Source organism: Heloderma suspectum, chromosome 5 (assembly GCF_057233095.1).
Source record: "Heloderma suspectum isolate Gila_16-S chromosome 5, 16-S_ref, whole genome shotgun sequence".
NCBI lineage: Eukaryota > Metazoa > Chordata > Lepidosauria > Squamata > Helodermatidae > Heloderma > Heloderma suspectum.
Genome location: NC_139462.1, coordinates 155,992,912 through 156,006,491, shown reverse-complemented (window position 1 = coordinate 156,006,491; position 13,580 = coordinate 155,992,912). Strand labels below are relative to the sequence as shown.

The window sequence follows — 13,580 nt, the reverse complement described above, 5'->3', positions numbered from 1 at the left end:
TCCTTTTTGCAACAGTGCTGGTTTAACAGAAGTTCTGCCAGTTATGGCACGTGGTAAGAATTGAATGACGTTGAGTGTTTTCTAAGAATAGCCAGCATTACAGAATGTGAGAAGTTAAAACCGAGTGGTTTTTTGGGGTGTTTTTTGGTTTTTTACAATTTCAATCTAAATCTAATTCAACATTAAAAATGTTAGAGAATTAATTATGTTATATTTAAGTTACACACCTCTTCAGCCAGATATGGTTGTGCAAATGTTACCTTTTAAAGACCTGACTAGATTATTGTGTTTCTTAATTAAGAGTTTATATGGAAGATTACTCATGCAATGTGAAGTGTTCCATGGAAATATAAAAATACAGAAATGCCTATGCTTTCTCTCTCCTTTTTGATCAGATGCTGATGATGCCAATTAACTACAATAGCCTTTGCATAGCTCTTTTCAGATTTTTTTCCTGCTGTACATTTGTAGACATGTTTTATTCAAAAGGTATAATAATATAATGTTACTGAATGTGGTCCTCTTAGGTGTACAAACTTGTGCATGTATGCAATAGCTAAAAAGGGACTTTTAGACAGTAGCAGTAGGATGTCTATGGCAAGGAAGAAAGTCCAAAACACTCCACAGATACACACATGCTTAAATAAACACAATGTTGCATTTATTGTTAACAAGTATGAATGTAAAATGCACACATTGATTTGTGTGAAAATGATTTGGTAGAGCAATTCCAATTCCCATACAAGAATAATGCACCTTTAAGCCTTCAATAAGAACTTATATTATGGGGAAATTAGCTGAGTTCTCATGGAGGGTGGCTCCAGAGGCTAAACTAAGCCACAGACATGTGTGGATTGTTCAGTAGGAAGGGTTTGTTGGGGTATAAGGTTGCAAGGACGTGATTGGGAGTCCATAACACTTGAGACAGAAAGGAAAGGGTTGGGGTGAGTGAAGGAGGAGGAAGGTGGCGAGAAGAGGATTTGTGTTGAGGCAAGGTAGTGCAATTGGGTTAGTTTCCAAGGCACAGTCACTGTAAGTAGAAGGAAGGGAGAAGCACTTTGTGCACTTGCCTCTTGTTTACTCAAGCCCATCTAGTTGTCACTCCCTCAGTTGTTGAGTTTCGTAGTCTATTACCTCTTCTAGAAGAGTGGGTTGCAGGGTTGGAAACTGATAGATTTAGGAGGAAAGAAGAAGCAGAGCATAAGCAGATCATCACTTACCTGATCAGAATAAGGGGAACCCAAAGACTTCCCTTCTTAGTTGGTTGCAAATAGTTTAAAAAATGCTGTAGGCATAGACTACCCTTGGGTTTCTCAGCTAGTTACAGATTCAAAATGGGGCAAAAGCCCCCCAGGTCTTGTTGACAGTGGGATACATCACATTGGCCACAAATATCTAAAGAAAAGCTTTTAGATATGCAGTGATGGGGAGGTTAAATGGAGATTTAGCCATTATGGATCTCCAATCCCCCACAATTTGGTTTCAAAATAGAATTTGGATGGAGAGATTCTAAAGGAGCTTCTCCTTAGAATTCTCAATAAGCTTTTAAATGGATACACTTAGCTTGATAATGGCTAAGCCTTTAATAGCAGCTTCCCAATGCTGTAGGCCAGGGATGCAGAACCTCAGGTCCGGATGTGTGTATCAAATCCGGCCCCCTGGGGGTCCCAGTCTGGCCGCTGGGGGTCCCCAGAAGGCCACACCACCTGTCTCTGGTCCCACCCCCTTTCTCCCAGTCACCAGTTGTTTGGTGGCTTCATAGTTTTTGTACACTTTTTCCTGTACTCTAAAAGGTTGAGATGCCTCTCCTAAGGCTTAGTTACTGGCAGTAAGAGCTTTATTAAACTAAAATATGCTGGGAGAGGGGGTTAGTATGTTTTTGTTTCACCCTGCTCCTTTTGCCTTCAGCCCCACCCACCACTGGAATGTAGCCCCCGAGAGCTTCCCTGAAATGGAATTTGGCTCTCAGGGTGAAAGACATTCTGCACCCCTGCTCTAGGCTCACTGCTTGATCACTATCACCCTTGAACTCAAACCCAACAAGTCATGCGTAAGTCATAGTCCCTGCAAGGCACCAAAAATGGGTGTAGGGAATTCACAGGTTGTGCTGAGTTATGCCTGGACTAGGCTTGGACAAGGTAAAGCTTTCTCTCCAGTGTGCAAGGCAAACAGATCTCTTCTGGACAAACAAGACAACAAAGTGGTTCAATAGGAAAGTGGGGAACTCTGGGCCTGGAAGAGTGGGATAGGTGTTAGGGTGGAGCAAGGAATCTTAGCTAGGAGTAAGTCAAGAGGAACTATATTAGAAGTGAGTTGGACCTCTGAGGAATGAGAACAAAAGTCAGGGATGTTCCTTGCCCCATGGGTGATTTACATCTATAACTATGCAGAGCCATAGCAGTAGAGTAGAAGATAATTTGCTACCAGTACGTAAAACAAAAGATAGCAGTAGGGTCATCCCTGCTGGGATCTGAACCTGTTGACTGGTATAGGGGGTGGCAACGCTTCAGGATTGGGCCAGATTTCCCACCAATACTCTAGATTGGTGTTGTGGGTTTAGTGGCGGAATGGTAGAATGGCAGTCAGGTGTGTGTTCGCATTTTCCCATAATTATAGGGAGCAACTCCCTTTAATCTACTCAATGGAAGAAGCATATACACACTGGATGTTGCCCTACTGCATCTGTCCAGAGGTTTAAAAACATTCTTGGCAGATTTCCATTGCTACTTCTGGTTCCAAAGTGGATTCTCGAGTCAAAGTTTCAGGGTGCTGACAATAGCAACAATACACATGTCAACAGAGTCAATATATCTGAGTTCCTGTGTAATAGGCTTGGATCTAAAGAACTTCTGCTCAAATTTTACAAAATGCCACTGACCTGTACCACAACCCGATTTGTTCTTCTGCTCATATACATCAGTGGCATTTCGTGACCTTTTGGCTAAGCTCTAGTGGAAGGCTTCTTGTAGTATAATGTAACCATGAATCAGGTTGTGTTACAAATAATATGAAAAACATGTTATATAAGGAAGATACAGGCTGTATATAGGGATGTACGGTCTGTGATTTGCGTATTGTCAGGTGCCTTTTGTTCCATCTTCTGCTCACAGACAGATGTGAACTCTTTTCCGTCATGCAGAAAAGTACGCAAACAGTTATGTATGAGGTTTCGTAACAGTTTACATAATTTATCTTCGTATGTAACATTTAGTGTATTGTCCCCTGTTCCATTCAACTTTTCCTCAGCAGAAATTTGTGTAATTTCCTACAAATAAATATGTGTAAATTTCAGGAAAGTTAAAAAAAAATAATCCAAAAGTCCACAGGCTCCACACGGCCTGAGGGGGTAGCTCTGCAGCCGAAATTTCTTAGAAATCCAAGTTCATTTTAGTCTCAAATTTCTCCAGCATCCCTAGCTGTATGTAGCACTTAAACTTTAGTGGGCCATAAAAGGCCTTGGAAAGTATTCTGCAAGAGTTTGCACAAGCAGAAGACCCCTCTAGATGTAGGGTTACTTTTCTCATGCAGCGTTCTTCTGCTAAGTGAGAAACAGCCCTTTCATGAGCAGAAGAGGCTTTCTTTTAGCAGAAGGGCACCTTTGGGTGTGGAAGTTCAGGGAACTTGCTGAGACTTCCATGTGTAGTGGCATATTTGAAGTGGGGAGGAAGAAGGTGGAGGACAGAGCAGAGGGAAACAATAAATCTGCTCTGGAGGTAGTGGGATGCTGGTTCCTCCCATTGGCTGCCTACGTTCTGTGTATATGATGAGATAAGAGTCCTGCTATGGCAGCCTGAAATGATGCCCTTGCCAGGGCAGGCCCAAGACATTTTTCTGCCAGAGGCTCCCCCCCCTTCACACTCTCACACACACGCACGCACACATGTGTCAAGGTGCATTGTATCCAGTGCCAGACAAGTTACTTCGTCACCTGAGGCAGAGAATCCCACACACACCTCTTCCCCTCAATAATATATGATAATAACAATTTGTTGCTTTTTCATGTCACCCAAATCAGCTGCCTGAGGTAGCCACCACACTCTACCTAATAGTAGGGCCAGCGCTGGTCCTGGATTTGGAGTGAAACTTCCTTCTGAGTAAACATCTGCTTATGAGTAAGGGCCTTCTCATAAGCAAGTCTAGAAAGTCAGCAAATGGGCATGTGTGAAAGAGCCACATATATAAAAGGCAGGGAGAAGAGAGGCAAAAGTGATTCTTCATGGTCAGAGAAGGAGTCTTGGGGGAGAAGGAAGTGGCTGACTACTGCCTACCCTCCAGCTGAGGCCAACAGGGCTTGAGGCTTGCCCCATCTCTTTCCTCACAGTGGGAAAGGTGATTTTATATAGATATTTAAAAATGTGTTCCATGCTATCAAATAATTAATTGTTTGCTGGGGAAAGTAATGAAGACAGTTGTCAAACTTGACCACCTTGCTAGTTGATCTGTGAAGTTCTTTATTATACTGTATTATAAGCTGCTTTTGTTATTTTAATGGAAAAGTGGGATATAAATAATAAACTAAACTAAACTTTGATGTTCTGACCCAGTGTGCAGCTGAATAGGTTTGCAGCAGCCATCCAGTGTGAGACTAATGCAGAACTTTGAAAAATGTAACCAAATCCCTTGGCTGCTGAACTCTTAATTCAGACCTGACCACATACACAGGAATTAGAATAATGCTTTTGTACATTGTAAGCTTTTCGCTGGATCATGGAGAAAGCAAGAGAATTCCAGCCAAACGTCTATTTCTGCTTCATTGACTACACTAAAGCCTTTGATTGTGTGGATCACAACAAACTGTGGCAAATTCTTCAAGAGACTGGAGTACCAGACCACCTTACCTGTCTCCTGAGAAACCTGTACGAGGGTCAAGAAGCAACAGTAAGAACCGGACATGGAACAACCGATTGGTTCCAAATTGGGAAAGGAGTACGACAAGGCTGCGTAATGTCGCCCTGCTTATTTAATTTATATGCAGAGTCCATCATGAGAAATGCCGGGTTGGATGAATCACAGTCGGAATTAAGATTGCAGGCAGAATTATCAACAACCTCAGATACACAGACGATACCACCCTAATGGCAGAAAGCGAAGAGAATGTAAAGAGCCTCTTGTTGAAGGTGAAAGAGGAGAGTGCAAAAGCTGGTTTGAAAGTCAACATTAAAAAAACTAAGATCATGGCATCTGGCCCCATCACTTCCTGGCATATAGAAGGGGAAGAAATGGAAGCAGTGACAGATTGTATTTTCTTGGGCTCCAAGATCACCGCAGATGGTGACTGTAGCCATGAAATTAAAAGATGCTTGCTCCTTGGGAGGAAAGCTATGGCAAACCTAGACAGCATAGTAAGAAGCAGAGACATCACCTTGCCGACAAAGGTTCGTATAATCAAAGCTATGGTTTTCCCAGTAGCAACGTATGGCTGTGAGAGCTGGACTATAAGGAAGGCTGAGCACCGAAGAACTGATGCCTTCGAACTGTGGTGCTGGAGAAGACTCTTACGAGTTCCCTGGACTGCAAGGAGGTCAAATCAGTCCATCCTAAAGGAAATCAACCCTGAGTGCTCACAGGACAGATACTGAAACCGAAGCTCAACTATTTTGGCCACCTAATGAGAAGAGAAAACTCTCTGGAAAAGACCCTGATGCTGGGAAAGATTGAAAGGAAAAGGAAAAGGGGACGGCAGAGGATGAGGTGGTTAGATAGCATCACCAATGCAATTAATATGGACTTGAGCACACTCCGGGAGAGAGTGGAGGACAGGAAGGCCTGGCGTGCTATGGTCCATGGGGTCACGAAGAGTCGGACATGACTGAATAACAACAACATTGTAAGCTTAATACTTTGGTTTTTAACCCCTTGTTCCTTGCCCAAACCTTTGTAATACGGAGAACCAATTTCAGAAACAAAAAAATATGGTGTCAGGAGCGCCCTAGTGGCCTCTTTCAGTAGACTCCAATAGCCAACTCAAGACACAGACGAAAGGATTCTTTTCAAGGCTTTAATCTTTCTACAACTTAATGACTCTTTCAGATGCTAATCACCAGCGACTAAGCAAGGAACAGCAGAGTAGCCTATGCTCCGAGTAGGCAGTTGATCCCCGTTTGAAGGAGAGTCACTTGAAGACTCTGAACTTATGGGCTAGGGAGAGATCCTCCCTCTTTCCCTTGGGTCCACGGGAGACGGCTGTTGCTTGCGCGCCAACTGGGCGCTACGCCTCCTTTCCGCACCCTCTGTCGCTCGTTGCTCCCTGCGTCTGTGTCGAGCGTCTAGCGAGCCCCGTTCCTGCACTTTCTCACTGCTAGGATCACTATCTCAGGAATGCCGGCAGGAGGAATCTCTGCCAGCTGCTGTGCCTGTGAGGGATGAGCTGGCTCCTCTCTCACGGATTGCTGATCCTCCTCAGAATCAGAACTGCTCTGGGGTTCTATCGGCTCAGTTTCCACCCTGACATATGGGGCATATGGCTGGATTTCTTGATTTCTTTTGGGAAAGATTTAGTTTGTTTGCCTTCAACTAATTATCTGTTCCCTGAATTGGGTTTTAGAGTAATTTAGAATAGTGTAACATGCATCTGTATATAGCAAATAGTCTTTGTGTATGTTACGGTATTACCCTAAACCGGCAAGAATGGAAAAATGAGGTACTGGGTGAAATGTTTCTAAATTTAGAGAGAGATTTTAAATTATAATTGGTGCATATGCTTCTAATTTAACAAATCTCTTCTCTGAGCCACTAATTAAATTTTGTAATAAGACCTGATATCATTTTCTTGACCTGGAATATACAGTCCACAAAGTACTGCTTCCAAACATTATCCATTAATGTCTATGGGTCTTTCACAGGGGGACCACTTTGGTGGATTGCACCCCTGGTTAAATTGTACTATGATTTAAGATTAATGGAAAATATTACACATCATATGTAGGTATATTGTAATTCTAGAATTTCATCTTATGTAGACAATCTAGCTATGACTTTGACCTTATAAAAAGGTTTGACACCCATTTAATTTAACACAGCAGGCAGTTCTTAAGTATAAATTAATGTTTTTGGCTTTCTTTTGGTTCAGTCGACATACTGAAAGCATTTTATTAGACTTTATGGTGTTGTGGTCACCAGTGGGTGGCAGGGGTAACTAAAAATTGCTGGCCTGCTCTTGAGAAGATTTGTTTTTATTGTTCATACAATGAGACAAAGTTTTAATGAACTGGTTTTATGTAAGAGTTGTTTTTAATGTTAATAGCTTTAACGTTAAATAGCTTTTAATCTTTTATATGTGAACTTCATATCTTCATGTTTCAATTTTTTTTTAAAGTGCAGCATGGATGATATATTTGTGGTAGAAATGCTAATCCTTGATTGAAAAGGGTTAACTTAAAGCAGCTATCTCAGGGGCAACTATAGGTTTGTTTCCAAATGATGGACCCAATTTCAAAGCAGTATATTTCACAATGGCAACATGTTACAATTACACCAAAAGTTACAAACAGTTTAATGAGTTATCAAGTTTTACTAACCATTTTATAAAAGCTCTATGTGCCCTCCACCTGCTGAACGGACAATATCGAGATGATAGTTGAATTCGTCCCAAACGCCTCTCCAAGTGTCTTCTTCCACTGAAGTCACCGCTGCCGTGATTCTGTTTTTGAGGTCATCCAGATTAGTCGCTAATGATGGCACAAAAACACATTCTTTGACGTATCCCCACAAGAAAAGTCGCAGGGTGTTATGTCTGGATATCTTGGGGGCCAAGAGTGCAGCGCCAAGTCTTGGGGTCCCATGCGGCCTACCCAACGTTGAGGCAGTGTGTCATTTAGAAAACGTCGAACCTGCAGGTGCCAATGTGGCAGTGCTCCGTCTTGCTTAAAAATGAAGTCACCGGAATCTTCATTACGTTGTGGAGAGAGCCAGTTCTGCAGCATTTCAAGATACGTTTGTCCCATAACTGTGTTTTCCTTGAAAAAGAAAGGGCCATAAACCTTTTTTTGAGAAACGGCACAAAACACGTTCACTTTCGGGGAATTACGCTCATTCTCTATCATTTCGTGTGGATTCCGTAATCCCCATATGCGCACATCATGACGGTTAACTTTACTGCTTAGATGAAGTGTTGCTTCATCACTAAAATTCAAACGCGGTAAGAAGCTGTCGTCCTCCATGTTCTGTAACATCGCATCACTAAATTCTACACACTTTCCTTTGTCACCTGCCCGAAGAGCCTGTACCAGTTGCAACCGGTATGGCCTCATGATTAAACGTCGCCTTAACACACGCCAGACAGTCGTATGAGAGAATGCAAGTTCTCGGCTGGCATGATGAGTGGACTTGCATGGGCTATGCTGAAAACTCTCTTGAAGTCTTCTCACGTTTCCCTCTGAAGTGCGTGGTCGCCCTGTACTCTTCCCCTTCCATAAACAGCCTGTTTCCTCAAATTGTTGGTACCAACGACGAATGCTCTTTGGCATTGGTGGATCAATGCCAAAATGCTGTTGAAAGGCACGCTGCACCACAATTGCGGATTCAGTCTTGCTAAACTGCAGAACGCAAAATACCTTGTGTTGCGGGGTCGCCATCTTGTGAATGACTGAGACTAGGACTGTTTAGGCACTGAGAGAGGCATCTAGTGGTAATCATTTGAAACTATGCCCCACCCTTTCAAGTGGTAAGAGTTTCATTCATGGGCGGTTCATGGTTGCAGAGATCTAGCGATTTCAAATCAGGTCCATCTTTTTGAAACACCCTGTATATTATGTGGGAGATTGGTGGTTAAATCTCTCAACTTCTTATTTTCCTGGAATGCCACCATAGTGGGCTGCCAATTTGCTTGCAGTGCCACTCTTCCTGGTATTCTTCTCCATCAACGTTTCTCCTCCCTGTGTATTGTGGGGTGGGGTGGGGGAAATACCTGTACTCCTATAGCGCCCCCCCCCCATGGCAAACAGCAGCTTGGAGGGGGATTTTCATTGAGAAAAACCGTACAGAGGGAGAGGGTTAAATACCCCCTCCTGCATCTTTTCTGCTGCTGTGAGTAAATTGGCAGGCCCCTGCAACTGTATTTCTTTTTTTTTTTTTTTAAGAGGCCTGGATATCCAATCAGATTTCCTGTGTAATGTATAGTTTGGCCCTTAATGATTAGTTGCAATAGGTTAACCTTAAGCAAAAATGATAGTTGAGTCAATTGGTAACAAGGACCAGATGATCTTGAGGCAATACTTTGCTTGGCAGAAGCATAGAACTTCCAGGCTTTGTAAAAGTTTAGTTGGGGACAATACTATCAAGACATTGGCAGGCTTGAAGGCCTAGATGGGTAGCTGATGTAGTGTAGAAACTGGTTGAAAAAGCAGGAAAGCATGTAGGTTGTGAGACCACAAAAAAAGGAAAAACTTTTCTCTCACCCTGAGGCATTCACAGTGCACATCTTTGCTTGCGCAACTGTTATCTTTTGCAGGATGTTCTGGAACACAAGCAAGGTTATCATAGGTGAAGAAAGGCATCTAGATTTTAGAAAGCAATTGGCTATCTTACTGTTTCAAATCCTGAAGATATGGAACATATAGTTCTGGTGGCAATGTGGATGGCTTAAGGTGGACAGTGTGGTTATATACGCTTTGCTTCGCCAGCTGCTTAAATGAACAAAGAGTGAAAGCAATAGTCTCAAGACCTTATTAATTCAGTAAACCACATGTTTTTTCAGAATTTCAGCAACGCTTGCCCATACTTAATGGAGCTCTTTGCATTGTGGCTTTGGTCTTCATTTTGGGAAAGATATGAAAGATGTGGAAATTAATAGCTAATTAAAACAAGTTGTGAGAAGTGTCTGAGCTACTTTTTTCAAGTGAAGAGTGTCTCTAGGGGGGAAATGCTGTGGGTGCTAGAGAAGGTTATGTTTAGTTGTGCCACATTTCTTTTTTCTGGAAGAATTGTTCAGAATTAATCAGGCAGCAGTTTATCAAAGGCAAGAACATTCAGATGTCACAAAATTGTGTTGACTTGCTGTTGGATATAGAGGAGGTAATTCTGCCAGGCTAAGAATGGAGGTTATGTATGTCCCAACGTTTTTCATGTAAATGCATGAGAAAACCGTGCTGAAAGTCACAGTAGTTTTAGTGGAGGAAAACTGATGGATTTGGTCCAGGATTGCTGCTTTTAGGTCTTAGAGAAACTAAGAAAGACTTGCCCAGAATGTCATGAATTAATGTAACAGTCTTGTTGAGAAGGTTGCTTAGAGGTAGATAAGTTTTGACTTTTAAGAAATTATATCCTTCTTTGTAGATACTTGCTTCGTTGTACATATCTCACTTTATAACCAGTGTTAGCTAATTGTCCACAGTTCTATTCTGTGGCTATTCACATTAAAATGGAGAGGAATGCAGGCTTTCTGAAAGGTGTAATTGTCTCTGAAATCATAAATGGTTTAGATTATGAGCTACTTCCATGGAAGTCAATCAAAAAAATCAGGTAGTGAAGACAATCAGACAGGTTCAGGGTCTTTATCATGATTGTCATGAGAGAGCCAGTGTGGTGTAGTGGCAAGAGTGTTGGACTGGGAGCTGGGAGATCCGGGTTCTAGTCCCCACTCCGCCATGGAAGCTCACTGGGTGACTTTGGGCCAGTCACACACTCTCAGCCCAACCTACCTCACAGGGTTGTTGTTGTGAGGATAAAATGGAGAGGAGGAAGATAATGTAAGTCGCCTTGGGTTCCTTGCAAGAGGAATAAAGGCGGGATATAAATGCAATAATAATAATAATAATAATAATAATTGTAGTAACTAGAACAACTACAGTACTATCACAAAGGACATTCGTCACACTTTCTAACTCAGTAGGTTATAAATATTGCAGGTCACATTAGCATGGCCATTTCCATAATCCTAGAAAGGAACTAATAAATAGGAATGTATAAAATAACAGGACATGCAGTAGTTATGATTAAAACACACACACACATCCAGGTAATTTATGGATCCATGGTTTTAGTAATCCATCTGGAATGATGATTGTTTTATTGTATGACTAAAAGTATGCAAAGCATTTGGATTTGTTCAAACACATTGTTGTGAGCAATATGTTTTTGGTACAGGCAAAAAGCATGTGCTATATTTTTCTCTAAAATCCAGTAAAAGTTAGATTTTCAAATTACTACCATATGTGTAGAGGACTTGCTTTGAATAATAAAGTTATTATAGATACCAGAATAATTTGTTTCAATTGAGTTTCTTCAGTATAAAAGTGTTACTTTAGCTTCATATTGCTTTTACTATTTTGAGGTAGTTTAAAAATATTCTGCTTTTAAAAAGTAATTGAAATTGCACATTGTTTGAAATGTGTTAAAGTAAAAGTGTTCATAGTGGTTCAGACAAATACAGTAGCTGCTGGAAAATTGCTATAAAAATTTAAACCCACCTCACAATTGTAGCCCCCAAACAACTCGCTCTTTAGTAATACCACTGATACTGTTCTGAGGTGAGTCATTTGAGAATTTTAGAAAGCTGTCTGGGTGTCAGGTGTTCCATAACATAAATGAATACATCGTAATTCAGTTGCTACCTCCCTTTTGTATCAATGTGCTTATGAATGCATGGAAAAATTAACAGGAGGGAAATCTTTCAGGTTTTCATGGAGTTCTGTATACTTAATTTTTAAATATGAAACACCATATATTTTAGGACTCAGGAAACATAAAACTTTCCAGTTGCAATCCTGCATACAGTTAGGCTGCTTAAATCCTAACAGAGTTAAATGGGGTTTAAGCTGTCTAAGTGTGCACAGGATTCCAGCATTTATACCTAACCAGAGCAAAGGCAAGACCATGGCATTTTATATCCTTTTGCTTGAACAGCCTATATTTCTTGAAACCAGAGCAACCCTAAAGGAGTTATTGGCAGGAATAATAGATGCGCCAAAATAGGAAAATTTTAAGATTGCCTTTTTTGGTCCAAATCTTCAAAGGGCCCTCAGTGTGCTATTAAATTTGTATAGAGCATTTATGGACTTAGTACCAAATCTTAAGACACACAAATATTTAGTCTGCAACCTGTTGAATGCTAGTGCAAGGTTATTTAAAGCTCAGCATAATGTTATGTTACTGTAATGGTTCAAATGAACATTCTGGTGCAAATGTTTGACTTCTCAAAATTAGGGGCGGGGGTGGCATATATCCAGAAGAGGGACCTAGATAACTAAGAGCCAAATTAAACATCCTATGCAAACACAAGTATTAAATGGCTGCTGCTTCTAGGAAAAAGCAACGTTGGAAACCGACAATTTTCAGAGTAGTAGTGTGGGGAGAGGGTGCTTATCTTTTACTTATCCACCAATTTCTGTTGCAGCCCCCTCCCCCACATTTGCCTTTTCCTTCTTGCAGGTTCCAGGCTTATGTTTACCTTCACATATGACAACCAGTCTCTTTTCGCAGCAACCAGTACACAGCCACCAAAAAGTTTGCCTTGAATAGCAAAAGTCATGGAAATGAAATAAATAAAGCGTAATGCTAAACTCATCTTGTTGCTCATTTTACCAGTAGGTGTGTTTTAAACAGATTTGGGCGTACATATACTACAATTCTGTAGCCTTTTAGCAGTTTCTTAATTGTATGTCTTGTTAATAACAACTTTCTAGATGAGTGTTGCGTTGATTTATTATGGGTTATCTAAGTTTCACCAACCAGATAGACATAGTAGGTTGCATCTAGACTTAGTCATACTTAAAGTAAACCCATTGAAATTAACAGGACTAAATTCCCATTGATTTCAGTGGGTGCACTGTAAGTATCACTAAATCTGTATCAAACCCAGTAGAAATAGACTTGCCAACATTTCTTTTGTAGGTTGGGAAATGTTTACCAGATGTATAGTATATTTAAAAAGGTTCACACTGATGTCTTGTACTATTACACCATGATGCTATTCAGTGTTTTTTTTTTTAATGCAGAAATTTGAAAGGTGTGATTGTCACACTGAGCGATAGTGGACATCTACAATGTTCCTACCTTGGTACAGATCCTTCTTTATTTCAAGCTCCTAAAGTTGAAGCTAGGGATATAAATTATGAAGAATATGATGCAGAAATGAATAAACTTCAGAAAATCATTAAAGAAGCCAGAAAAACCAAAGGTACATTTTCTTGTTATTGACATCAGTTTGTCTTGTCTTTTCTCCGTTAAATCCCAGCCATCAAATTTATATTTAATTCTTCATTATTCAGTGGTGTTCAAAATATTTAGAGCACTTTGTCTGGAGAAAAATATATTAAATTATCAGTCAACTTTTGTTATTGTGTAATTATATTTGAAAGGTTGGGAAAGAAACAATTTTATTTTGAGGTGTACTTCTCAGCCAGTTTCCATCCTTAATACTAGAATATAACAGCAGTGGTATGACTTGAATTAAATTATGCAAATATGTCAATTTTAAGTTTTCATTAAATTGCAGTTATTACAAAATTACTGTGACAGCATATAGATTATAATAAAAAGGAATCAAATCAGTATTTAACAATAATAAATCTATAATATCAAAACACCTGTATATGTTTCAAACAGCCAATAAACAAGCACAACATATTATGATGGAGGGAAAC

The 13,580-nt window shown here is 40.5% G+C and overlaps 1 protein-coding gene and 1 pseudogene across 3 annotated transcripts in view; one reads left to right on the top strand and one right to left on the bottom strand.

The window, feature by feature from the left end:
* Window positions 1-13,580, top strand: part of BBS9 (Bardet-Biedl syndrome 9) — a 364,215-nt gene that overhangs the window by 39,474 nt on the left and 311,161 nt on the right. For all 3 annotated transcript variants that reach the window (XM_084857892.1, XM_084857890.1, XM_084857893.1), the window contains exon 10: window positions 12,933-13,114. In XM_084857892.1, the coding sequence (XP_084714018.1) occupies window positions 12,933-13,114 (182 nt within the window). The remainder of the gene's footprint in view (window positions 1-12,932; window positions 13,115-13,580) is intronic.
* LOC146344681 (uncharacterized) lies at window positions 7,522-8,573 on the bottom strand (annotated as a pseudogene).